Source organism: Oncorhynchus keta, chromosome 28, assembly GCF_023373465.1.
Source record: "Oncorhynchus keta strain PuntledgeMale-10-30-2019 chromosome 28, Oket_V2, whole genome shotgun sequence".
Classification (NCBI taxonomy): domain Eukaryota; kingdom Metazoa; phylum Chordata; class Actinopteri; order Salmoniformes; family Salmonidae; genus Oncorhynchus; species Oncorhynchus keta.
Window position 1 is genome coordinate 40458460 of NC_068448.1, and position 27634 is coordinate 40486093.

Genomic DNA, 27634 nt, shown 5'->3' on the forward strand with positions numbered 1-27634 from the left:
AACACTGACAAATTTCACATGCTGTTGTGCAAATGGAATAGACAACAGGTGGAAATTATAGGCAATTAGCAAGACAACCCCAATAAAATGAGTGGTTCTGCAGGTGGTGACCACAGACCACTTCTCAGTTCCCATGCTTCCTGGCTGATGTTTTGGTCACTTTTGAATGCTGGCGGTGCTTTCACTCTAGTGGTAGCATGAGACGGAGTCCACAACCCACACAAGTGGCTCAGGTAGTGCAGCTCATCCAGGATGGCACATCAATGTGAGCTGTGGCAAGAAGGTTTTCTGTGTCTGTCAGCGTAGTGTCCAGAGCATGGAGTCGCTACCAGGAGACAGGCCAGTACATCAGGAGACGTGGAGGAGGCCGTAGGAGGGCAACAACCCAGCAGCAGGACCGCTACCTCCGCCTTTGTGCAAGGAGGAGCACTGCCAGAGCCCTGCAAAATGACCTCCAGCAGGCCACAGATGTGCATGTGTCTGCTCAAACGGTCAGAAACAGACTCCATGAGGGTGGTATGAGGGCCCGACGTCCACAGGTGGGGGTTGTGCTTACAGCCCAACACCGTGCAGGACGTTTGGCATTTGCCAGAGAACAAATTCGCCACTGGCGCCCTGTGCTCTTCACAGATGAATGCAGGTTCACACTGAGCACATGTGACAGACGTGACAGTCTGGAGACGCCGTGGAGAACGTTCTGCTGCCTGCAACATCCTCCAGCATGACCGGTTTGGCGGTGGGTCAGTCATGCTGTGGGGTGGCATTTCTTTGGGGGGCCGCACAGCCCTCCATGTGCTCGCCAGAGGTAGCCTGACTGCCATTAGGTACCGAGATGAGATCCTCAGACCCCTTGTGAGACCATATGCTGGTGCGCTTGGCCCTGGGTTCCTCCTAATGCAAGACAATGCTAGACCTCATGTGGCTGGAGTGTGTCAGCAGTTCCTACAAGAGGAACGCATTGATGCTATGGACTGGCCTGCCCGTTCCCCAGACCTGAATCCAATTGAGCACATCTGGGACATCATGTCTCGCTCCATCCACCAACTCCACGTTGCACCACAGACTGTCCAGGAGTTGGCGGATGCTTTAGTCCAGGTCTGGGAGGAGATCCTTCAGGAGACCATCCGCCACCTCATCTGGGGCATGCCCAGGCGTTGTAGGGAGGCCACACACACACTACTGAGTCTCATTTTACATCAAAGTTGGATCAGCCTGTAGTGTGGTTTTCCACTTTAATTTTGAGTGTGACTCCAAATCCAGACCTCCATGGGTTGATAAATTTGATTTCCATTGATCATTTTTGCGTGATTGTTGTCAGCGCATTCAACTATGTAAAGAAAAAAGTATTTAATAAGAATATTTCATTCATTCAGATCTAGGATGTGTTATTTTAGTGTTCCCTTTATTTTTTTGAGCAGTGTATATTTTTCCCATCCAGATCTTCCGGTTTCTAATAAGGTGAAAACAAAAACAGAACAGTAGATTGGTGAGATTCCCATAATAAATGCACTACTCCTGGTTCATTTGTTAATCATTTAAATCCAATCAAACTTTATGTACATAGAACATTTTACAAAAGTAAATCCATAATGTATCTCTCTAAAATACACAGCATGAATGATCCACAGTTGATTTTTATTCCCATCTTCTGACAGAACATCTATTTTCTTCCTTCTTTCAGTTTATCTTGTTTGTGTATGTTCTTTTTCCATGCTTCAGTAGGTTTACCTTCTGAGTGACTCTTTTACCACAAACTGGGCAGCCATGTGATATCTCTCCTGTGTGTCAGTATATGCCTGGTTAGGTCCCCCTTATTGAGGCTTTCCCCGCGGTCACCACAGCTAAACGATTTCTCCCCTGTGTGAGTCCGTAAATATGTTAGGTTAAGGCTCTATATTGCTGAAGCGTTACAGATTGCACAATAGAAATGTTAAGGTAAATTCTGATTGAGGCGACATATGCAGTGTTTATCGTGAATACAGTCTCCGCTAACTCAGCAACATTGAAATGTAATGGCAATCATGCTGAACTTCCAAAATACTGATTGAATAGAGCCCTTAGTCTTCGTAATTAAACAATTCCAGCAATCATCACAGATAAATGATTTCTCCCCTGTGAGAGTCCATATATGAATTCTCAGCTTCCCCTTACGATTGAAGCTTTTCCCGCAGTCACCACAGAAAAATCTCTACTCTCCTGTGTGAGTCCGCATATGTGCAGTTAGGTGCTCCTTGCGAATGAAGCCTTTACCGCAGTCGCCACAGCTATATGGTTTCTCTCCTGTGTGAATCAGTATATGCCTCCTTAGATCCCGCTTCTGCCTGAAGCTTTTACAGCAAAAATGACAGCTAAAAGGTTTCTCTCCTGTGTGAGTCAGTATATGTCTTCCTAGGCCCCCCTTCTGATTGAAGCTCTTCCCACAGTCACCACAGCTAAATGGTTTCTCTCCCGTGTGAATACTCATGTGCCTAGACAGATGTCCTTTGTGTTTGAAGGTCTTGCCACAGAAGGGGCAGGTGCTGGGTTTCCCACCGTGACATAGTCGGGCATGGGCCTTCAGTTTACAGGTGGAGTTGTACTGTTTTTTGCAGAAGTGGCATTCACTGAGCCTCTTCTTGTCGAGATTCACATGCCTCTGCAAGCCCGCTTTCAGAGGAAACGTTTTGCCACAGTCCCGGCAGCGGTAAGCTTTTATAGATATGGTGCTGGGTTTGGAACAATGTTCCCCCATTGGTAGGTTCGGATCCAATGGTTGGCTGCTGTCATGTCCTAGTGGGTCGCTGCTTTTGGCTGAGCTGTGGCTGGACGTATTGCTTTGATTATCTGGAGGGTCACAGGGAATATCAAAACCCTTTAGGTGGGTCACAGTGGCAAAATGTTTAGGGTCACTCTCTCTGTTCTCCACAGTCTGGGTTTGGGGAAGAGTCAAGGACCAAAGTGGGTCCTCCTGATCACATTCACTTTTCGCACAGGAAGGAGTGAATTGGAACTCTATGATATCAGCCTCCAGCCCTTGAAGCTGCTCTTCCTTCTGACTGGTCCTGACTTCCTCCTGTTCCTCTTTAATCTGTGTGGGCTCGGGGTCCTCCTGCCCCAGACTGGGGCTCCACTCCGGCTCACAGTGCTGCTGCTCAGGGAGAACCTCCTCTTCAGAGACAGCGAGAGAGAGCTGCAGGGAGTCTGGAGGGAAGGAGGAGGAGAAGTGGTTATCGACAGGTGCCTATCATCATAAGTATTCACACCCCCGGAGTCCTTCACATTGTAAAATGGATTTAATACCTTTTTGTTTTTGTCAACAATCCACACAAAATATGATAATGTCAAAGTGGAAGAACTAATATATATATATATATATATACATATATATTTTAAATAAAACACATCTAAATCGTTATTAGATAAATATTCACCCTGAGCCAGTACATGTTAGAATCACCTTTGGCAGTGATTACAGCTGTGAGTCTTTCTGGGTAAAAGTCTCTTTACACACCTGGAGCTTTACACACCTGGATTATGCAATATTTGCCCATTATATGACAAGCCTACAGACAGTTCCACAGTAACGGAATTATTACAGAAACTCATTTTTCACTTCAAAATCTTACCAAACAAAAACATCGATTTCAAAGTTTAACAAACCACACAACTCTATGCACAAGGACTAATTGAAACAATTTCCACTTAACATTTTATTGTGCAGATGCAAAGTTCAGTAACAGAATTTCAGTAAAACTTCCCTCAGTTTATTTTTTGTGTCCACGCTTCACCAAAACTCTTAAATATCTGCTCCAAATCAAGATTCAAAGATGCCTGCAGCAAGAATGGAGTGTCAGCTATGACATGACACCTTGAGATTGAAAAATATATATTTTGGTTATAGAACTACAGTAAGTGAAGTGGATCCAGTAAATCCAGTAACATAATTACAATTATGGGTCCCTGATCTGAACCACACAAAACTGCATAATTATGGTTATCAATACCATTACCGTCATGGTGATGTATCCTGAATAGATACACAGAAGGTAGAAATATGTAATACCCTCCACCCCAAGCAAACACAAATTTGGTTGGTAAGGACCAATCATAAATGTATATGCTTCACAAGTATTAACACCACAATACAGCCCAGTTCAGTAAGATTCAGTACAGTACATTATACTAGTGTGCTCTACTGTACAGTACTGTACTATCCAAACTTGTGAAACATAGACGTGATCTATGATTGGCTTAGATTTGGTCTGTCCGTGGACGTCCGGTGTTGGTTGGTGCTCAATGGGTGAGGATGCTGGCTACAGTAAATGGAGAGGGTAGGTGGTAGGTGTCAGATAGATCCGGAGGGGGGTCATTAACTGGAGAGTATGGATGGGTATCGTTAAGATTTGACCGGTATTACTACTCTTACCGATACTGCTTATCGATCCGGTACTTACTACTCTTACCGATACTGCTTATCGATCCGGTACTTTAACGGTATTACTACTCTTACCGATACTGCTTATCGACCCGGTACTTTAACGGTATTACTACTCTTACCGATACTGCTTATCGACCCGGTACTTTAACGGTATTACTACTCTTACCGATACTGCTTATCGATCCGGTACTTACTACTCTTACCGATACTGCTTATCGATCCGGTACTTTAACGGTATTACTACTCTTACCGATACTGCTTATCGACCCGGTACTTTAACGGTATTACTACTCTTACCGATACTGCTTATCGACCCGGTACTTTAACGGTATTCTTATTTTTTTACGAGAAAAAAACCCGAAACAAATTAAGAACAGAACATAGCTTTATTTTCTGAAATGTAAAATAAATGATTTACATCAAAAGAAACAGCAATGTTTTTTAATAACAAATCACTATTATAGACTAATGTGATGGTAATGTAAAACAAATTAAATGAACAATATTTTCCTGCAAAAGAAAAGACAGTAGTATAGAACAACACGGGTGGGGCCTGCAGGTAGGCTGTAAAAGAAAAGACAGTGGTATAGAACAACACGGGTGGGGCATGCAGGTAGGCTGTAAAAGAAAAGACAGTGGTATGGAACAACACGGGTGGGTCATGCAGGTAGGCTGTAAAAGAAAAGACAGTGGTATAGAACAACACGGGTGGGGCATGCAGGTAGGCTGTAAAAGAAAAGACAGTGGTATAGAACAACACGGGTGGGGCCTGCAGGTAGGCTGTAAAAGAAAAGACAGTGGTATAGAACAACACGGGTGGGGCATGCAGGTAGGCTGTAAAAGAAAAGACAGTGGTATAGAACAACACGGGTGGGTCATGCAGGTAGGCTGTAAAAGAAAAGACAGTGGTATAGAACAACACGGGTGGGCATGCAGGTAGGCTGTAAAAGAAAAGACAGTGGTATAGAACAACACGGGTGGGGCCTGCAGTAGGCTGTAAAAGAAAAGACAGTGGTATAGAACAACACGGGTGGGGCCTGCAGGTAGGTAGGCTGTAAAAGAAAAGACAGTGGTATAGAACAACACGGGTGGGTCATGCAGGTAGGCTGTAAAAGAAAAGACAGTGGTATAGAACAACACGGGTGGGGCATGCAGGTAGGCTGTAAAAGAAAAGACAGTGGTATAGAACAACACGGGTGGGGCCTGCAGGTAGGCTGTAAAAGAAAAGACAGTGGTATAGAACAACACGGGTGGGGCCTGCAGGTAGGCTGTAAAAGAAAAGACAGTGGTATAGAACAACACGGGTGGGTCATGCAGGTAGGCTGTAAAAGAAAAGACAGTGGTATAGAACAACACGGGTGGGGCCTGCAGGTAGGCTGTAAAAGAAAAGACAGTGGTATAGAACAACACGGGTGGGGCCTGCAGGTAGGCTGTAAAAGAAAAGACAGTGGTATAGAACAACACGGGTGGGGCATGCAGGTAGGCTGTAAAAGAAAAGACAGTGGTATAGAACAACACGGGTGGGTCATGCAGGTAGGCTGTAAAAGAAAAGACAGTGGTATAGAACAACACGGGTGGGTCATGCAGGTAGGCTGTAAAAGAAAAGACAGTGGTATAGAACAACACGGGTGGGGCATGCAGGTAGGCTGTAAAAGAAAAGACAGTGGTATAGAACAACACGGGTGGGGCCTGCAGGTAGGCTGTAAAAGAAAAGACAGTGGTATAGAACAACACGGGTGGGGCCTGCAGGTAGGCTGTAAAAGAAAAGACAGTGGTATAGAACAACACGGGTGGGGCCTGCAGGTAGGCTGTAAAAGAAAAGACAGTGGTATAGAACAACACGGGTGGGGCCTGCAGGTAGGCTGTAAAAGAAAAGACAGTGGTATAGAACAACACGGGTGGGGCCTGCAGGTAGGCTGTAAAAGAAAAGACAGTGGTATAGAACAACACGGGTGGGGCCTGCAGGTAGGCTGTAAAAGAAAAGACAGTGGTATAGAACAACACGGGTGGGGCCTGCAGGTAGGCTGTAAAAGAAAAGACAGTGGTATAGAACAACACGGGTGGGGCCTGCAGGTAGGCTGTAAAAGAAAAGACAGTGGTATAGAACAACACGGGTGGGGCATGCAGGTAGGCTGTAAAAGAAAAGACAGTGGTATAGAACAACACGGGTGGGGCCTGCAGGTAGGCTGTAAAAGAAAAGACAGTGGTATAGAACAACACGGGTGGGGCCTGCAGGTAGGCTGTAAAAGAAAAGACAGTGGTATAGAACAACACGGGTGGGGCCTGCAGGTAGGCTGTAAAAGAAAAGACAGTGGTATAGAACAACACGGGTGGGTCATGCAGGTAGGCTGTAAAAGAAAAGACAGTGGTATAGAACAACACGGGTGGGGCCTGCAGGTAGGCTGTAAAAGAAAAGACAGTGGTATAGAACAACACGGGTGGGGCATGCAGGTAGGCTGTAAAAGAAAAGACAGTGGTATAGAACAACACGGGTGGGGCCTGCAGGTAGGCTGTAAAAGAAAAGACAGTGGTATAGAACAACACGGGTGGGTCATGCAGGTAGGCTGTAAAAGAAAAGACAGTGGTATAGAACAACACGGGTGGGTCATGCAGGTAGGCTGTAAAAGAAAAGACAGTGGTATAGAACAACACGGGTGGGGCCTGCAGGTAGGCTGTAAAAGAAAAGACAGTGGTATAGAACAACACGGGTGGGGGCCTGTAAAAGAAAAGACAGTGGTATAGAACAACAAAGTAAAAGAAAAGACAGTGGTATAGAACAACACGGGTGGGGCCTGCAGGTAGGCTGTAAAAAAAAGACAGTGGTATAGACAACACGGGTGGGGCCTGCAGGTAGGCTGTAAAAGAAAAGACAGTGGTATAGAACAACACGGGTGGGGCATGCAGGTAGGCTGTAAAAGAAAAGACAGTGGTATAGAACAACACGGGTGGGGCCTGCAGGTAGGCTGTAAAAGAAAAGACAGTGGTATAGAACAACACGGGTGGGTCATGCAGGTAGGCTGTAAAAGAAAAGACAGTGGTATAGAACAACACGGGTGGGGCCTGCAGGTAGGCTGTAAAAGAAAAGACAGTGGTATAGAACAACACGGGTGGGGCATGCAGGTAGGCTGTAAAAGAAAAGACAGTGGTATAGAACAACACGGGTGGGTCATGCAGGTAGGCTGTAAAAGAAAAGACAGTGGTATAGAACAACACGGGTGGGTCATGCAGGTAGGCTGTAAAAGAAAAGACAGTGGTATAGAACAACACGGGTGGGGCATGCAGGTAGGCTGTAAAAGAAAAGACAGTGGTATAGAACAACACGGGTGGGTCATGCAGGTAGGCTGTAAAAGAAAAGACAGTGGTATAGAACAACACTGGTGGGTAATGCAGGTAGCTGTAAAAAAGAAAAGACAGTGTAGAACAAAAAGGCTGTAAAAGAAAAGACAGTGGTATAGAACAACACGGGTGGGGCCTGCAGGTAGGCTGTAAAAGAAAAGACAGTGGTATAGAACAACACGGGTGGGGCCTGCAGGTAGGCTGTAAAAGAAAAGACAGTGGTATAGAACAACACGGGTGGGGCCTGCAGGTAGGCTGTAAAAGAAAAGACAGTGGTATAGAACAACACGGGTGGGGCCTGCAGGTAGGCTGTAAAAGAAAAGACAGTGGTATAGAACAACACGGGTGGGGCCTGCAGGTAGGCTGTAAAAGAAAAGACAGTGGTATAGAACAACACGGGTGGGGCCTGCAGGTAGGCTGTAAAAGAAAAGACAGTGGTATAGAACAACACGGGTGGGTCATGCAGGTAGGCTGTAAAAGAAAAGACAGTGGTATAGAACAACACGGGTGGGGCCTGCAGGTAGGCTGTAAAAGAAAAGACAGTGGTATAGAACAACACGGGTGGGGCCTGCAGGTAGGCTGTAAAAGAAAAGACAGTGGTATAGAACAACACGGGTGGGTCATGCAGGTAGGCTGTAAAAGAAAAGACAGTGGTATAGAACAACACGGGTGGGGCCTGCAGGTAGGCTGTAAAAGAAAAGACAGTGGTATAGAACAACACGGGTGGGGCATGCAGGTAGGCTGTAAAAGAAAAGACAGTGGTATAGAACAACACGGGTGGGTCATGCAGGTAGGCTGTAAAAGAAAAGACAGTGGTATAGAACAACACGGGTGGGTCATGCAGGTAGGCTGTAAAAGAAAAGACAGTGGTATAGAACAACACTGGTGGGTAATGCAGGTAGGCTGTAAAAGAAAAGACAGTGGTATAGAACAACACGGGTGAGTCATGCAGGTAGGCTGTAAAAGAAAAGACAGTGGTATAGAACAACACTGGTGGGTAATGCAGGTAGGCTGTAAAAGAAAAGACAGTGGTATAGAACAACACGGGTGAGTCATGCAGGTCGGCTGTAAAAGAAAAGACAGTGGTATAGAACAACACGGGTGGGGCCTGCAGGTAGGCTGTAAAAGAAAAGACAGTGGTATAGAACAACACGGGTGGGGCATGCAGGTAGGCTGTAAAAGAAAAGACAGTGGTATAGAACAACACGGGTGGGGCCTGCAGGTAGGCTGTAAAAGAAAAGACAGTGGTATAGAACAACACGGGTGGGGCCTGCAGGTAGGCTGTAAAAGAAAAGACAGTGGTATAGAACAACACGGGTGGGGCATGCAGGTAGGCTGTAAAAGAAAAGACAGTGGTATAGAACAACACGGGTGGGGCCTGCAGGTCGGCTGTAAAAGAAAAGACAGTGGTATAGAACAACACGGGTGGGTCATGCAGGTAGGCTGTAAAAGAAAAGACAGTGGTATAGAACAACACGGGTGGGGCATGCAGGTAGGCTGTAAAAGAAAAGACAGTGGTATAGAACAACACGGGTGGGGCCTGCAGGTAGGCTGTAAAAGAAAAGACAGTGGTATAGAACAACACGGGTGGGGCCTGCAGGTAGGCTGTAAAAGAAAAGACAGTGGTATAGAACAACACAGGTGAGTCGTGCAGGTCGGCTGTAAAAGAAAAGACAGTGGTATAGAACAACACGGGTGGGGCCTGCAGGTAGGCTGTAAAAGAAAAGACAGTGGTATAGAACAACACGGGTGGGTCATGCAGGTAGGCTGTAAAAGAAAAGACTGTGGTATAGAACAACACGGGTGGGGCCTGCAGGTAGGCTGTAAAAGAAAAGACAGTGGTATAGAACAACACGGGTAGGGCCTGCAGGTAGGCTGTAAAAGAAAAGACAGTGGTATAGAACAACACGGGTGGGTCATGCAGGTAGGCTGTAAAAGAAAAGACTGTGGTATAGAACAACACGGGTGGGGCCTGCAGGTAGGCTGTAAAAGAAAAGACAGTGGTATAGAACAACACGGGTGGGGCCTGCAGGTAGGCTGTAAAAGAAAAGACAGTGGTATAGAACAACACGGGTGGGTCATGCAGGTAGGCTGTAAAAGAAAAGACAGTGGTATAGAACAACACGGGTGGGTCATGCAGGTAGGCTGTAAAAGAAAAGACAGTGGTATAGAACACGGGTGGGACACAGGTAGGCTGTAAAAAAGAAAAGACAGTGGACATGTCATGGTAGGCTGTAAAAGAAAAGACAGTGGTATAGAACAACACGGGTGGGTCATGCAGGTAGGCTGTAAAAGAAAAGACAGTGGTATAGAACAACACGGGTGGGTCATGCAGGTAGGCTGTAAAAGAAAAGACAGTGGTATAGAACAACACGGGTGGGGCATGCAGGTAGGCTGTAAAAGAAAAGACAGTGGTATAGAACAACACGGGTGGGGCATGCAGGTAGGCTGTAAAAGAAAAGACAGTGGTATAGAACAACACGGGTGGGGCCTGCAGGTAGGCTGTAAAAGAAAAGACAGTGTTATAGAACAACACGGGTGGGGCCTGCAGGTAGGCTGTAAAAGAAAAGACAGTGGTATAGAACAACACGGGTGGGGCCTGCAGGTAGGCTGTAAAAGAAAAGACAGTGGTATAGAACAACACGGGTGGGGCCTGCAGGTAGGCTGTAAAAGAAAAGACAGTGGTATAGAACAACACGGGTGGGTCATGCAGGTAGGCTGTAAAAGAAAAGACAGTGGTATAGAACAACACGGGTGGGGCCTGCAGGTAGGCTGTAAAAGAAAAGACAGTGGTATAGAACAACACGGGTGGGGCCTGCAGGTAGGCTGTAAAAGAAAAGACAGTGGTATAGAACAACACGGGTGGGGCCTGCAGGTAGGCTGTAAAAGAAAAGACAGTGGTATAGAACAACACGGGTGGGGCCTGCAGGTAGGCTGTAAAAAGAAAAGACAGTGGTATAGAACAACACGGGTGGGTCATGCAGGTAGGCTGTAAAAGAAAAGACTGTGGTATAGAACAACACGGGTGGGGCCTGCAGGTAGGCTGTAAAAGAAAAGACAGTGGTATAGAACAACACGGGTGGGGCCTGCAGGTAGGCTGTAAAAGAAAAGACAGTGGTATAGAACAACACGGGTGGGTCATGCAGGTAGGCTGTAAAAGAAAAGACAGTGGTATAGAACAACACGGGTGGGGCATGCAGGTAGGCTGTAAAAGAAAAGACAGTGGTATAGAACAACACGGGTGGGGCATGCAGGTAGGCTGTAAAAGAAAAGACAGTGGTATAGAACAACACGGGTGGGGCATGCAGGTAGGCTGTAAAAGAAAAGACAGTGGTATAGAACAACACGGGTGGGGCATGCAGGTAGGCTGTAAAAGAAAAGACAGTGGTATAGAACAACACGGGTGGGTCATGCAGGTAGGCTGTAAAAGAAAAGACAGTGGTATAGAACAACACGGGTGGGTCATGCAGGTAGGCTGTAAAAGAAAAGACAGTGGTATAGAACAACACGGGTGGGGCCTGCAGGTAGGCTGTAAAAGAAAAGACAGTGGTATAGAACAACACGGGTGGGGCATGCAGGTAGGCTGTAAAAGAAAAGACAGTGGTATAGAACAACACGGGTGGGGCCTGCAGGTAGGCTGTAAAAGAAAAGACAGTGTTATAGAACAACACGGGTGGGTCATGCAGGTAGGCTGTAAAAGAAAAGACAGTGGTATAGAACAACACGGGTGGGGCCTGCAGGTAGGCTGCAGAAGGACTAACAGTTCTTAGCAGTTATTCTGGAGAAAGATCAACATATTTGCCTTCTCTGGCAGAAGTCGGGGCATCTCCTAGCTTATTGTGTTCCCTGCTGTCGAAAATACCCTCTCACTAAGGGTGGAGGGCGCTTGAGCACAGAGGTAGCTTGTTGCAATGTTTGTGAGGAGGGGCAGAGTATCTCTTCTCCCACCACTACATCACATGATCCTCAGCCATGGGGATGGGAGGCAGGCCTTCGTAGAGCTCCACCTCTAGGTCAACACGCTCGCTGAGGGTAAGGGACGAGGTGTCCTGTTGGATCGTCAACCTCAACTCCCTGTCCTCCTCTGAGAACAGCTCCTCCAAGGCACTCCTTGTTTTGTACAATGGAGGGACTGCTCCATTTCCTCTCATTCTCCTTCAGACTCCTCCTCCTGTTGCTGGTGCTCTGTGTCCGTCTGCGCCGGCTCCTCTGACAGCCTTGGTGTCGCTCCTGTCACATTGGCCTCAACAGTTGCCTTCCTCAGCCTGTCCCAGGTGGCGTCACTCACCGGCCTCCCTTTAAATCCGGGGTCCATTGCTGCGGTCTCATGCAGGAAGGCTTGAATGTCCTCATCCTGATAGCGCTCGGAGAGGTTCTCCCACACCTTCACTTTGACGGTTGCCACAAACGTTGTATCTTCATGCTTCACAGTGAAGTGCTCCTCCAGTTTGTGGAGGATGGGTATGATCTGTCCACAGGTGGCATTCTTGTCACATGACACACACAGTGTGGATGTATAGAGGATTCCCATGAGCTGGACAAACTCCTCAGCCTCATGAAAGTCCTTGTCCTTCAGACGGTCCAGGTTGTCCTTGGTCATTGCTTTTCGCAGTCGTGGGGTCCAAGGATTCTGCTCGGATCGCTGGATACTGCTCCATGAATCTCTCTATCGTTGGATAGTTCCATCTGGTCTTGACATCAAGGATGAGTGAGTGTTGCGGGAAGACCTGAAACAACAACAAAAACATGCTTTTAATTATTTAATTACTTGAAATTTGAATTAAATTGTTAAATGCGAACATTTCTAAATAATACCTTAATAGATTGAACTGGCTTCTTACCAAGGAGCTGCTGCTTTTCCTCCAAGACTCTTTTGGACTTCGAGGATCTCTTGAACCACACGACCACTGCTCTGCTTCAGGCTGCCCATTTAGTAGATTTTCTGTGCTGCCAGATTCAATGTGTGCGCAAAGCGTCCTATTTTTAGGATGTGTAGCCACTTGATGGCAACATCCATATTGCCAGCATTATCAACAGTTGCGGCTACAATCTTCCTCAGCTCTATCTCCTCTGCCACTACTTCGCCAGATTGCAATTTGTACACTGTCCTGCTGGAGGAACTTCTGTTTTACACTGCCCCTGGCTTGTGTAGCACACTAACAGTGAGATAGTGGTCCTGAGGCTGGTCCACCCGTCTGATGTGATGGCCAGTGTCATGAAGTTGGCCTGGGGTTAGGTTTATGACAGTCATAAATACCTCTTCCCCCCTTTTTCCTCTCTCTACCCTACTGATGTGAAATTTGAAAACGTCTTGGTTAACATAGAGATCCTGGGAACATCAGGAGGTGGGGGAAATTAACTATATTCTGGTAATCCGACCAATTGAACATATGCGGTGGTACTTAATGAATATGTCAGTTCGGTTGTCATCTGAGACATTCTCATCAATGATAAGATGACAAACTCTACAGTGGAAAGTCTACACATCAATTATCAGATTCACATGGAATTGTTGTTCAATTTAAATGTTTGAATATAAAAATTATTGGTGAAGAGATTAAATGTAATTTTAGCTACCAAATGAGAGATTTGGGTTTTCATAAGGTTAGGGCTCTGCTCAATCAGTGGCCCGCCCCTGTGAAGGGACATGGGTTATAAAACTTTTCAAACACACCCTCCTCTCCCTTCCAATATAAAGCCTTGACGACAATATAACCTCCTGTTCCGAGGATGACGGTCCGATGTCAGAATGGTTCAGATAATAACTACAGAACGAAGCCAACATCAGCGTGAGCTTTGGTTGCGAATGGTATGAACTTTGAACTCTTATTCACTACAGAAGTGATACCTCCTAGCCGTTGAGTTAGCAACAGCAGCTGCAAACGAGGGTTAGGAAGGAACAGACAAGAGTTTCCCGTCTATCACACACTGATGTTACTACAACGTATCCAATTGACCACCAGAGACATTCTTCAAAGGACAAAGGACTCGGTTTGGCAACACGGCCTTCCATCTACCACCAACCTACCAAAATATTTATTGCATTTTCCTTTTCCAAATGGGCGGTAATTTAGAATGCATAAAATACTGTATTTACGATAGCACAGCTTCTTCCTTTGTCCCTCAGTCTTCCCGCTCTTTCACTCAAACCCAGCCCCTTTTCTTTTGTGTAACCAGCTGTCATATCTGTTCCGCCAGCTAGGGACATTTTCCTTTATGACGTAATTTGTAATCAAGGTATGATTCATTCTGTGTGATTAGTTAGGTATTTAGTAAATAAATAGTGAAACCCAATTTTGTATTGCTCAATCAGGTAATATTGATTACGGAGAAAGGATTTTATAGAATATCATGTCATATCACTTAAGCCGGCACAGCCAAAGACACGACACCAGCTTTGGCACGTCCTTCAGCTCAGTGCTCACTTTTCTACACCACATCAGGTAGGAATGAATATGTCACTGAGGTAACTCCTGGAGGGAGGGGTATTTTTGTGGTTGACCTACAGTAAAAAAAAGAAAGATTGTTTCCATGTGATGAATTATCATCATTTAATTATTGTGTTGTTGTGTATTGTAGAGTGATGGGACTAACATACAACCCTTTTATACTATCATGTCCTAAAAATGAATACAACTCAGTATATACTGACAGACTGTTACCGAAAGCCCTTGGACTCCACTGTTGCAAAGGGGTGTAGCCCTTTCACCATGAACTTGGTCACGGCTAGGTGGCACTCATTCACCCTCTCCTCAGTCATCCTCCCACTAGCTTCCAGCGTGGAGGGGCTTTGGGCTGGTCTTTGGCTTGAACCAGCGGTATTAGAGGGAGGAGTGGGTTGGTTCATTGTAGCTGCAACTTTAACAAAAAAGTTGCAACATCTTTAAATGGGTGATTTAAGTTATGAACGCACCCATAGCTAAACAATCAGCTGGCTAATGGTTGCTTTTGATCATGAACCTATGTTTGCATAATCTAGTTAACTCCGTGTGTGGGCTCTAAGCTGCTAGCATACATACCTAACGTAGATCGGACAACGAGAGATGAACTGCGAGCTGGGCAGTCAAACTGTGCATTTCTCTGCACATGATGCACTTTCGATAGATGTTTGGACAGATTTGCTTGTAAGGGCGGAAACACGAGCAACGTCTTGTTGCACTTGCGGCAACGAGCATTGTCAGCATCGACTCTGGTGAAGTGGAACCACACTTTTGAACGTTTCGTTCTCTCCGCCATCGTCCTCATTAAGAGCGGGGCCTTTCTCGTGTGTGTTCTGTAGGATGTGAGAAACAGGCTCCATGCGAGAGAGATCGCTCTTCTGGATTGCAAAAATGCATCGTAGACGAACGTCTTAATCTAATTGCAAATTAGAAATGGTTGGTGAGATAAAAATGTGCAAGATAATGTTTATGTAGAAATAATAAATTGGAAATGTATTTTCTTAAATTCTCCAGTCCCGAAAGCAGAACCAATAACGTCAGAACTTATCGATACCCGTTTAATACCGGGTTTCGGTACCCATCCCTACTGGAGAGAGAGAAAAGAGTGAGTGTGAGGGGTTCTCCAGACTGTTTTCAAAGTCTTGCTTTGACCACCAGATGTCAGAAAGAGAAAGAAAACATTTGAGCTGAACATAACAGTATGCCAGTGGAAGGGAAGATAGTAGTCACAAACCAGAATTGGGTTACCTGCTACTAGGATTTCTCATTGTAGCCAATTCAATTGGAAAATGGTTGAAAAATGTATACGTCTTAAATAAAAAATAAAAAAAAGAGATTTCATTTGACATGCTCCTATGAACAAAACATGTTGGTGCTCATGGGTCCTTTTACATGGAAATGCCCATAACATGGTGCAGCCACCACTGTGCTTGAAAATATGAAGAGTGGTACTCAGTGATGTGTTGTGTTGGATTTGCCCCAAACAAAACGCGTTGTATTCAGGACAAAAAGTGAATTACTTTGCCACATTTTTTCCCGCCTTGTTGCAAACAGGATGCATGTCTTGGAATATTTGTATTCTGTACAGGCTTCCTTTTCACTCTTTCATTTAGGTTAGTATTGTAGAGTAATTACAATGTTGTGGATCCATCCTCAGTTCTCTCCTTTCACAGCCTTTCAACTCTGTTTTAAAATGACCATTGACCTCGGTGAAATTCCTGGTCTCCTTCCTCTCTGGCAAGGATACCGGCTTTTTTTTGTAGAGACTGTGTATTGATACACCATACAAAGACACATTTTATAAGCCCAAAAATAACCAAGAATTTAAGCATATGTACTTTGGATGGTGCCCATATTGACCGTGTTCCTGTTTACCAATGCCTGGGCATCTGAATAGAAGAAAAGCTGTCTTTTAAAAAAGCATATTGATGCGTTAGTTAAGAACCAGAGTATAAAAAAATGACTTTTATAGAAATAGGTCCGGCCTCTCGCTAAACAGGAGGCAGATTATTCAGTCGACGTTCCTACCGGCGCTAGACAATGGCGACATCTTGTATACGAGCGCAGCTGGCGCTTCATTAAAGCCGTTAGATGCCATTTATCATAGCGCACTGAACTTTAATACGGGCAACGGTCTCACTGCATTCTCTACCAGAAAGTTGGTTGGCCCTCTTTGAGGTCACGTAGATTGAGACATGGCTATGTTTTCATTTTCAACCCTTTTACAAGACGTCCCACTGCACCTAACGTCATAACGACACTTTAGACATACGAGTTACCACACCCGGGTCTCAGGGCTGGCTAAGTCTTTAGACATACGAGTTACCACACCCGGGTCTCAGGGCTGGCTAAGTCTTTAGACATACGAGTTACCAAACCCGGGTCTCAGGGCTGGCTAAGTCTTGAAATTCCCTTTGGTCTCTACTGATTTAGGTAAATCAGCTTATTTGCGGAACAATCTTCAAAATGTTCTTAAATGTGATGTTCTGGTGCCCCGAGGTCAACTCAGAAAGCTGATTGAGGACCATATTACTGATGAATGTGATGTTCTGGTGCCTCTAGGTCCACTACATGACTGAGGGACCTTACAGATAATCAAATCAAATCAAATTTTATTTGTCACATACACATGGTTAGCAGATGTTAATGCGAGTGTAGCGAAATGCTTGTGCTTCTAGATCCGACAATGCAGTGATAACCAACAAGTAATCTAACTAACAATTCCAAAACTACTGTCTTATACACAGTGTAAGGGGATAAAGAATATGTACATAAGGATATATGAATGAGTGATGGTACAGGGCAGCATACAGTAGATGGTATCGAGTACAGTATATACATATGAGATGAGTATGTAGACAAAGTAAACAAAGTGGCTAGTGATACATGTATTACATAAGGATGCAGTCGATGATATAGAGTACAGTATATACGTATGCATATGAGATGAATAATGTAGGGTAAGTAACATTATATAAGGTAGCATTGTTTAAAGTGGCTAGTGATATATTTACATCATTTCCCATCAATTCCCATTATTAAAGTGGCTGGAGTTGGGTCAGTGTCAATGACAGTGTGTTGGCAGCAGCCACTCAATGTTAGTGGTGGCTGTTTAACAGTCTGATGGCCTTGAGATAGAAGCTGTTTTTCAGTCTCTCGGTCCCAGCTTTGATGCACCTGTACTGACCTCGCCTTCTGGATGATAGCGGGGTGAACATGCAGTGGCTCGGGTGGTTGATGTCCTTGATGATCTTTATGACCTTCCTGTAACATCGGGTGGTGTAGGTGTCCTGGAGGGCAGGTAGTTTGCCCCCGGTCATGTGTGGTGCAGACCTTACTACCCTCTGGAGAGCCTTACGGTTGAGGGCGGAGCAGTTGCCGTACCAGGCGGTGATACAGCCCGCCAGGATGCCCTCGATTGTGCATCTGTAGAAGTGTGTGAGTGCTTTTGGTGACAAGCCGAATTTCTTCAGCCTCCTGAGGTTGAAGAGGCGCTGCTGCGCCTTCTTCACGATGCTGTCTGTGTGAGTGGACCAATTCAGTTTGTCTGTGATGTGTATGCTGAGGAACTTAAAACTTGCTACCCTCTCCACTACTGTTCCATCGATGTGGATAGGGGGTGTTCCCTCTGCTGTTTCCTGAAGTCCACAATCATCTCCTTAGTTTTGTTGACGTTGAGTGTGAGGTTATTTTCCTGACACCACACTCCGAGGGCCCTCACCTCCTCCCTGTAGGCCGTCTCGTCGTTGTTGGTAATCAAGCCTACCACTGTTGTGTCGTCCGCAAACTTTTGATGATTGAGTTGGAGGCGTGCGTGGCCACGCGGTGAACAGGGAGTACAGGAGAGGGCTCAGAACGCACCCTTGTGGGGCCCCCGTGTTGAGGATCAGCGGGGAGGAGATGTTGTTGCCTACCCTCCCCACCTGGGGGCGGCCCGTCAGGAAGTTCAGTACCCAGTTGCACAGGGCGGGGTCGAGACCCAGGGTCTCGAGCTTGATGACGAGCTTGGAGGGTACTATGGTGTTGAATGCCGAGCTGTAATCGATGAACAGCATTCTCACATAGGTATTCCTCTTGTCCAGGTGGGTTAGGGCAGTGTGGTTGAGATTGCGTCGTCTGTGGACCTATGTGGGCGGTAAGCAAATTGGAGTGGGTCTAGGGTGTCAGGTAGGGTGGAGGTGATATGGTCCTTGACTAGTCTTTGTATGTGTGGGGCACAGAGATGGGGTAGTCATTTAAAAATTATGTTAACATCTATTATTGCTACCTATTATGGCCATGCAACTTATGTGATTTGGTGAGCTTCTTAAAATTTGAATTCTTTTCACTTTGACATTGGAGTATTTTGTGTAGATCAGTGACAAAAAAAATAATTTTCAAATCCAATTTGGGTTGAATAGTTATAATAGGTAGACTGTATACATTGACATGCCATATCAAATGGCTTTTTATGACAAACTATATTCCTATTTTAAATATACTCATCTGAATCGCTTTTTGTTTCAGTTGTTCATTTCATCTTGTAGGCTACACAGTCACAGCTAACCGCTGGATTGGTGTATAGACGGGTTGGTTGTTTAACACAAAACCGACAGAGTTGGCTTCGATTGTTGACACCATTTAACTATTTTGTCTCCAATGTTTACTGAAAACATAAATACATTTGCACAATGAGCACTTGTCTCTCAAACACATCGTTACAGATGTTGGTTAGCTTGTAGTGGAACACAAACAGGATCTCCCCTCTGACCCGCCTTTCATCCCGACTCAACAAATACCCATGAAAGAACTGACAGTACCGGATGAACTACCCGCCTGGACTATGTCTACCCCTGAAGAACCAAGCTTCCAAACAGCAGAACCTGACTGGTATCAACTGGCTCCGCCCACAGTAGAAGAAGAATCTGCTGACTGGGAAAACCTATTAGAATCATTATTGCTTGAATAGGCTGGACTCTATAAGAGGAAGGTAGCGCTTTAAGCTATGTAGGAAGTACATCCTTATATGGGTATGAACAGTTATATGTACTAGCCAACACCACAATAATATTAGGAGGAAGTAGTAGGTAATAACAGGATGAATAATTCTGTGGCGGGCACCCTGGAGATGGTGGACGGTGAACAAAAGGTATAAATAAGGAACCAGCCGATACTTTGGCGCTGACTTCTTGAATTCTGAATTCATAGAGACAACCATTTGAACCAGGTATTGGTGCCTGGCTCAACTCCAGATTCTAACTCTATTGAATTTGGACTAGACTCTTGTGCCGAGACTCCTCGTGTTCGTATCTATTCCTAACCATTACTACTGGCAGTGTGTGGTTCTTGAGGCTTTGTCCACTATATGACAGTCCCTGCTTTGTGATCGCCTGACCAAGGTCTAATCACCGGCATTACTGGAAATAGTTTGGCATCCCGAGACAGGACTTAAACACTGAACCCAGGGGGTTTTCGTTGGAGGATAGAGAAACACCAGTAGACGACCAGTTGACCAAGAACGACTCTAGTTTCCTCATTCAATATAACTTGAATCCAATTTAGTTAAAATAGCGAAACTAAACTAAAATTCTGACTGATTGAAACTCTGCTCCTGATCTCGTGGGTCTCTCCGTCATCTCTCAAAGGTAATTAAAGAGCTATTATAAGCATTAATATAGAGATAAGTGTTATCATTGTACCCGGCTTTATAGAACATTAAGGCATTGGCATGTTTTTGATTAACGCTGTGTGTGACCAAGTAACAAATTGTGTATTTTGAAGTGTGTTTGATTGTAAAAAGACAAAAAAACAGAGTGTTTCCAAAAATAAACGGTAGCCTTATTTTGTCTCGAGTAAAACGCCCTTCCAAGACAGTTAACGGCACGGGAGATAACAACTCTGACACTCCCCTCTACCAGGACACTGGAGACCAATACTCTATGACAAAGTGAGTTACCATTAAAAGACAAAGAGGAAGGTGTGTCCAGTAGTGATTCATTAATTGTCTTATCGATCTAAGTTTTATTTTCCAAGCGATACATAGCCGACGGGCAGAGTAGTGAGACTAAGTTGACTAAAGGTCTTCACACTTTAAACTAGATACATCACAGAGGGGAAATACTCAACCACAGGGAAATCATATAGAGACTGGTAGGACTAGTGCTTAATAACAACTCAAAGATCAATTAGTGGTGAAGCAAAGAGTAGAGGATAAACGTGGGGTTCACACATCCCAGCTAGAGCTAGACCGTTGAGAGTGACAAGGCAAAAGACCTCTCTACGCGGACAACATATCGATATAGAAAGAGAGGCAGGGCTACGCGAGCGGTCCTGGTTATACCGAGATAACCTGAAGTATCTATAGTGCCCTGTCCAATCCAGGGAACGGGACGCTAACCACCTCTAGCACCCCGCTGCCGGCCAAGGGGCAGGGCTGAAGGTTTCGTATCGCGACAAGCTAGCGAGTAAATTTGACATATCAGTCAAAACAAGACATGGTATCAAGAACAAGATAAAACTAGCTGAAACGAGCCACCTACGATTCCCCACGTGGCAGCTTCTTGTCATTTGGCGGATTCGGTTATGCTGAGCCACAGGGCACCAGTCTATGGCCCCGGTGACATGAACCGGCAACAGTGGTGAGGGAGGAGCGCCCTTCTCAAATGAACAGCAATATGCACCGCTTGGTCATGTGGTCAACCAGGCAGCATTCCATCAATTATTTTTGTTTCCATGTTCAAAATACTCTCAAAACTACAATTGTTCATAGAGAAACAATATTGGATGTTCTGAACCCATGTCAATGGTTAAATCACATCAGAATACTTTTGGTTTGGAAGAACAAATGGATTATTGAGTGTAATTCCCCTTTAATTGTGCATCTGGTGAGAGAGGAACGTGCAGGTCTAGCTATGGTTCTGTACTGCTGCTGCTCATTTCATGGAAAAGTTAGCAAATAACTTATAGGTAAGTCTACTTTGCAGTTAACATTTAATTGAGAAGGTTTTGGGGAAGGTATTTCTGTCGACCCACAAGATGCTTATATCAACTAGCTACACACGGATTGATAGACAAACGCGCACCACAGACAGGGGCAATATTGCTGGAAATTAATTGGCAGATAGGTTTGTGTTTCTAAGCCAATAGTGGCTAACCAGGGGTGGGATAATGTCAATGTTCAATGTTGTGTTGATTAGATAGTAGCTGGGAGCTTGCGGTGTCAGATACCTGTGAGATTTGTTTATGACAGTTTGCAATGGCACACGTGAAAAATTGCATATTTAAGTGATAACGCCCAGGAAGCCGGTGTTTGGAGGATATATTGGCACGGGTGTTGGCAAATCGTGCCAATACATCCCCCAAATACCGGCTTCTTGGGCATTACCAACATATTCAAATAACGATTGACATTTTCACAAAAAATATATATAGTCCCGACTAGGGTTGCACATTTTGGGGAATATTCAGAGGTAGAAACTTTGTGGGAATTAACGGGAATATATGCAAATGTATAATAATACCATTTAAATGTTGATGTTTTTTGCATTGGATATATTTACCATATATGGAGACGGTAAAAGGTTTGTTTCTTAGACATAATTGCAAATTATTAAATCCTTCCAATAGAAATAAAAATGACTAGTTTCAAATTGAACTTTAATTAAATTAGTTGACTCTTCACATTCGATGACTTCACTGAACAACAAAAGGGAATATTGAATGATCCCCAATGATCCATCACATCTCCAAAAAAACATTTTAAACATCTGTAAAATTATAGTGTAGAAACTAAAGCTTTGGTTGTCTTCCCCCTCCCTTGAACTCCTCAATGTCCACCTCTTGAATATCAGACTCTGAGGCCTCATCTTTCCTGCCACTTTCCAACCTTGTTGAGGATGGCTTCTTGTCCGGTTCAAAAAGCCTCACATTTGCCCGGATGGACACCAATTTTTCAACCCTTGTATTGGTCAGCCTGTTGTGTGCTTTGGTGTGTGTTCCCAAACAAGGACCAGTTGCGCTCTGAGGCGGCTGATGTTGGTGCAATTTGGAGGATGATGAAAGCAACAGGGGAAAGAGCCTAAGATCCACAAAGGTGGCTGATGAGATATGTTGGCACGACTGCCATATTGCATCTCCATCCCAAAGCCCTTGCTTGGAAGTATACTTCGCCAGACTGCCAAGAACCTTGCCCTCATCCAGGCCAAGGTGGTGAGACACAGTAGTGATGACACCATAGGCCGTGTTGATCTCTGCACCTGACAGGATGCTCTAGCTAGGATACCTGGGGTCCAACATGTACGCTGCGGCATTTATGGGCAGTTTCCTCTGCTTGTAACAACAGTGAAGTGGACAGAGCAGTATGGATTTCTTCTCTTACATCTGCAAGCAAAGTCTGAACATCAGACGGGATGGCATTGTCTCCCTCAATCAGTGCAATGGTTACTGCTATAGGTTTCAGTAGTTTCAGGCTGCTTACCACTCTCTCCCAAAATACATCATCCAGGAGGATCCTTTTGATGGGGCTGTCCATATCGGCAGACTGTGATATGGCCATTTCTTGAAGACTCCTTCCCATCCAGGAGACTGTCAAACATGATGACAACACCACCCCAATGGGTGTTGCTGGGCAGCTTCAATGTGGTGCTCTTATTCTTCTCACTTTGCTCTGTGAGGTAGATTGCTGCAATAACTTGATGACCCTTCACATACCTAACCATTTCCTTGGCTCTCTTGCAGAGTACATCCATTGTTTTCAGCGCCATGATATCATTGAGGAGCAGATTCAATGCATGAGCAGCACAGCCAATGGGTGTGATGTGAGGGTATGACTCCTCCACTTTAGACCAAGCAGCCTTCATGTTTGCAGCATTGTCTGTCACCAGTGCAAATACCTTCTGTGGTCCAAGGTCATTGATGACTGCCTTCAGCTCATCTGCAATGTAAAGACCGGTGTGTCTGTACTCTTGTAGAATACTGGTTGAGAGGTGGAGATGGTGTAGTTCATTATTCCTTGCCCACGAACATTCGATCACCCATCAGAGATGATTGCAATACCGTCTGCTTTCTCTATGATTTGCTTGACCTTCACTTGTTGAACTCTGCATCCAGCAAATGAGTAGATAAAGCATGTCAGGTTGGAGGGATGTATGCTGGGCGAAGAACATTCAGAAATCTCTTCCAATACACATTGCCTGTGAGCATCAGAGGTGAACCAGTTGCATACACAGCTCGAGCAAGACATTCATCAGCATTTCTCTGACTACGTTCCTTCATTGAGCCCAAAAAAAATCTGATTCCAGGAGGACCATGAGCTGTTGCTATCGATAACATTTACATTTACATTTAAGTCATTTAGCAGACGCTCTTATCCAGAGCGACTTACAAATTGGTGCATACACCTTATGATAAGGTGTCTGATTCATCATTTTCACCTCGAATAGAAGTAGAAGGACTTTTGTCAGAGGTTGCTTGTTGTGAGCGCTGATGGAACTTTATTCACTTAGCCAGAAGATTCTGCATCTTTGTCATTCTTCACATATGATTCGGCACAGTATTTGCAAATGTACACAGCTTTTCCTTCTACATTAGCTGCAGGGAAATGTCTCCACACATCAGATAGTGCCTGTGGTATTTTCTTGTAAAAATTAGACAAAAAAAATAGTAAAATAAATAAATACAATTCCATGTACAGATAAATAGTTAAGCAGTTAGATTAAACAACTCCCTTTGTAAGATAAATGTTTTAAATAAAAACATGTATGGAAACAGGTGAATTAACACTCTTCAGTTAGCAGGCTCAAGCAGGCTCAAGCAAGCTAAAACCAACTAGCAGAAATGATTTAAACCCACTTTGCTGTAGGCTACTATTTACTAGTTAACAAAAAATTGTTGTATAAAATATATTCACCCCACCCAGTATCTTAACTTACCAGACAGCATGTAGTCCTTGGCTCAGACGGTTTCATAGTGTGGGCTCAATAGCATCTCATTAGTGTGCAAGATCTTGAGAATCAGCAGTACATATGATGGAAGAATGAACTGTGCATGCAGAGGGTTGCAATTCCAATTAATTGTGGATAGTTTAACGAAAATATGCCACAAGACCTAGAATTGCCTTATGTGTATCCCACAGAAAAGGTTCACTGTTATAAGCTAACGTTTTTGAAGAATTTAAGCAAAATTCCCAGGCTTAACTCCCCATGAAACTTTTTCGGTTAAGTTTCCGAACCTTTGAAACCCTAATCCCGACACAAATCTAGGGTTGCTACACGAGCCGGCTGGACATTCTATCGGTTGCCAGAGATGCGACCCAGTCGTTCAGTCTAAATGTTCCATTGCCATACTTGCTGGAAACATTCTTATCCCCTTGCTTGCTAGCTAGCCACCTAGGGCTAACTTATAGTCACATCAAACCGTGCAGCCAGAATAACAGCAGCAGCTGCATTTGGTTAAGATGTTTTCTAGTGACTTTTATTTTGACACATCCATAACAATGAGCTAATGAGGTGCGATTCCGCCTGGCATTGAAAATATGCTCTCTAGTCAGGACAATGTTTTTCAGAGGAGCTAGCCAACAACACAGCTAATACAATCACTTCAAACTGAAGCTGGAAAGACCGCAAACTAGCTGCACTTTGTTTAGTTTTACCTGTTTTCTATTGATAGTTATTTGTATATATCCATGAAATTATACTGATTCATGATTTCGACTGGCTGAGAAAAGCTGCCTGCCTGTCTCATCCCGACACCATTACTATGGGACAGCTGGAGATTGAATCTGAATATTGAAACAATGATGCAAATTTGTGCACTAGACACCAGCTGGATACCTTCAAGTTGAGAGCTTCAAGTTCCTTGGTGTCCACATCACCAACAAACTAACATGGTCCAAGCACACCAAGACAGTCGTGAAGAGGGCAAAAGACTGAAAAGATTTGGCATGGGTCTCAGATCCTCAACGGGTTCTATAACTGCACCATCGAGAGCATCCTGACTGGTTGCATCACTGCCTGGTATAGCAACTGCTCGGCCTCCGACTGCAAGACACTACAGAAGGTAGTGCGAACGGCCCAGTACATCACTGGTGGCAAGATTCCTGCCATCCATGACCTCTATACCAGGCGGTGTCAGAGGAAGGCCCTAAAAATTGTCAAAGACTCCAGCCACCCTATTCATAGACTGTTCGCTCTGCTACCGCATGGCAAGTGGTACTGGAGAGCCACACGTCTAGGTCCAAGAGGCTTCTAAACAGCTTCTAGCCCCAAGCCATAAGACTCCTGAATCTAATGGCTACCTAGATCCCCCTTTTACACTGCTGCTCCTCTCTGTTGTTATCATCATCTATGCATAGTCACTTTAATAACTCTACCTACATGTACATATTACCTCAACTAACCGGTGCCTCTGCACATTGACTCTAGACCGGGACCCCCCTGTATATAGTATCGCTATTGTTCTTTTACTGCTGCATTTTACTTACTTTAATTTATTATTCTTATCTGTATTTTTTTTTAACTGCATTTTTGGTTAGGGGCTCGTAAGCATTTCACTGTGAGGTCTACACCGGTTGTATTCGGCGCATGTGACTAATAACATTTTATTTGAATGTGATTTTAAGCTATCAGCACTCAGAATCAGATCCATCGTTGTATAAAGAAAAACAAATGGAGAACATTTGCCTAAACAGTATGCGAATTTAGTAGAACTATAGGTAACTATCAGTATATCTACAAACGAACCTCTTTTGCATAGTTTTATCCCCGGTGTAATCCGCAGCAGTCCACGAAGCCGATGATTCTCCTCCTGATACTCCACTACCGTTTTCTCAACGGCCCCGAAAATCTCCGCCGCAGCCGCAGTTAAGCGCTCATTTAAAAACACACGCAACAAATCTAGTTTAGACATTTTCAGTCAAATGAGAGTTAGGTAGCCTCTTCAGTTGAGTCACTTGATCTTTCTTTATTTCTAACAAGGTATGCAAAATCAAACCGACGGTGAAGCGGGCAAGAATACATAAGTACTTCCGGGTCACCGATTTTTGAAATCCTTCAAAATAAATGTCCCATCCTGTACATTTTGTAAATTTATAATTATTGTGAAAATGATGGAAAATGTGCACAATTATCAAAATATTTCATACTAGTTATCATACAAATAATAATTACAAGTATTTTAAAAATATATATAAAATATTTACACCTGAATGGTCAACAAAATTATCTGCAGCGATGCTCCTCTGAATATAAACTTTGTAGATTTTGAAACCAGAAGTGCTGTTAACAATAATGTCGATGCTATAATATTACCTGAGCCATAAAGGCGACTAACTTTTTTTATTTTTATTATATTGTTAAACAAAATTCTAAGTCTGCTAACATTTCCTTACAAATGGTCTAAATGTATAACATTTTATATTATTTTTCACGATCTTCATTGTGGGACTATTATTTTGAAGGAAAATCCCCGAGGTCACAGCCTTATTCTTGCTGGCAGAACGGGTAAAACTCCAAACCAGAGTCATCAGGTCAAATGTCGTCTCGGGCCGAACTGCGCATATGCAGGCCGTCAAATCAAAAAGTTGTTTTTGACGAAAATGAAAACGTACCTGTCACCTTCAACAGTTTGAAGTAATAATATGTTCAACAACTAAGGAAGAATTTTCAATTCGATCATTTGAATCAAAATATATTTCAGATACTGGAACTTGTAAATTCAATGAGACTTTACTACAAAGTAACAAAGCCGAGAAATTTCATGGAAGAACTGAATTCTCTTGCCACAGAGCTCAGGCTTTATAGGTTTCCACTTTCAGATAACACACATGGTCACTCCCCTCTACGTAGATGATTAACACCCCTTGGCCTCCTGCCACCATTATCTTTCTGTCTCAATTCTTGCTTGTTTACAGATTCTATTGGTGGCTTATCCATACACAAATGCACGTGTCTGTCCCATGGTACTCATGGTACTACACAATGGCTCTCCCCAAGCCTGTAATGGCACAGACATACATACATAATGCAATTGTATGTCTCAACGCTAGTCATAGGACAAGGTAAGTACTTCCCTCAGGCCTATAACAGCACAGGCATATATTTTCTGCTTACATTCTTGTTTTTGCATGTCTAGTGATTAACACCATGTTGACCCAGTCTATACATTCTCCTGCGCTATAAGCCTTTATTCTGCTTACACATGTCTATGAATTAACCCTGTGTTTTCTGCCTCAATACTTATGGGAGAATAGTCTGGATACTGGAAAATCAACCATAGTCATGAATTTTCACCTACACGTGCAACAGGGGCAATTGAAGGCAAGCTTCACCAAAAAAATATATATTGTTAAAACAGTTCTAGCCTATCCGTCGATGGGTAACAGGGTTGAATGTTATGCTTGACATTGTCAGTTTTCAAGCACAAATCACCAGAAAATTGCCAAAAAGAGCCACTCACCTGCTGTTAC

The 27634-nt window shown here is 44.2% G+C and overlaps 1 protein-coding gene and 1 long non-coding RNA gene across 5 annotated transcripts; one reads left to right on the forward strand and one right to left on the reverse strand.

Moving 5' to 3' along the window:
• Positions 1 to 1519: 1519 nt before the first annotated feature.
• On the reverse strand, positions 1520 to 26917 carry LOC118361327 (zinc finger protein 239-like). Of its 3 annotated transcripts, XM_035741182.1 has the most exons (3): positions 25911 to 26906; positions 24102 to 24210; positions 1520 to 3180 (listed from the first exon to the last, which is right to left on the reverse strand). In XM_035741182.1, exons 2-3 carry the CDS (start codon positions 24109 to 24111, stop codon positions 2189 to 2191), a joined length of 1002 nt encoding a protein of 333 aa, XP_035597075.1. In that variant the 5' UTR covers positions 24112 to 24210; positions 25911 to 26906; the 3' UTR covers positions 1520 to 2188. The 3 variants fall into 3 exon arrangements, with proteins under 3 accessions (XP_035597075.1, XP_035597074.1, XP_035597076.1); XM_035741181.2 differs by lacking the exon at positions 24102 to 24210 and having other exon boundaries at positions 25911 to 26902; XM_035741183.2 differs by lacking the exons at positions 1520 to 3180; positions 24102 to 24210 and adding an exon at positions 11279 to 12480 and having other exon boundaries at positions 25911 to 26917.
• On the forward strand, positions 8541 to 11158 carry LOC127912806 (uncharacterized). Of its 2 annotated transcripts, XR_008083469.1 has the most exons (4): positions 8541 to 8705; positions 8760 to 8921; positions 10089 to 10196; positions 10900 to 11158. It is a non-coding gene; the product is annotated as an uncharacterized LOC127912806 (long non-coding RNA). The 2 variants fall into 2 exon arrangements; XR_008083470.1 differs by lacking the exon at positions 10089 to 10196.
• Positions 26918 to 27634: the final 717 nt, after the last annotated feature.

Excerpts from the sequence above, each read along its gene's own strand:
- LOC118361327 (XM_035741181.2), bottom strand. The coding sequence starts at position 26,076 with ATGTCTAAACTAGATTTGTTGCGTGTGTTTTTAAATGAGCGCTTAACT. Across the intron at positions 3,181-25,910 it reads GATAAAACTATGCAAAAGAG|ACTCCCTGCAGCTCTCTCTC; the intron begins GTTCGTTTGTAG and ends CCTTCCCTCCAG.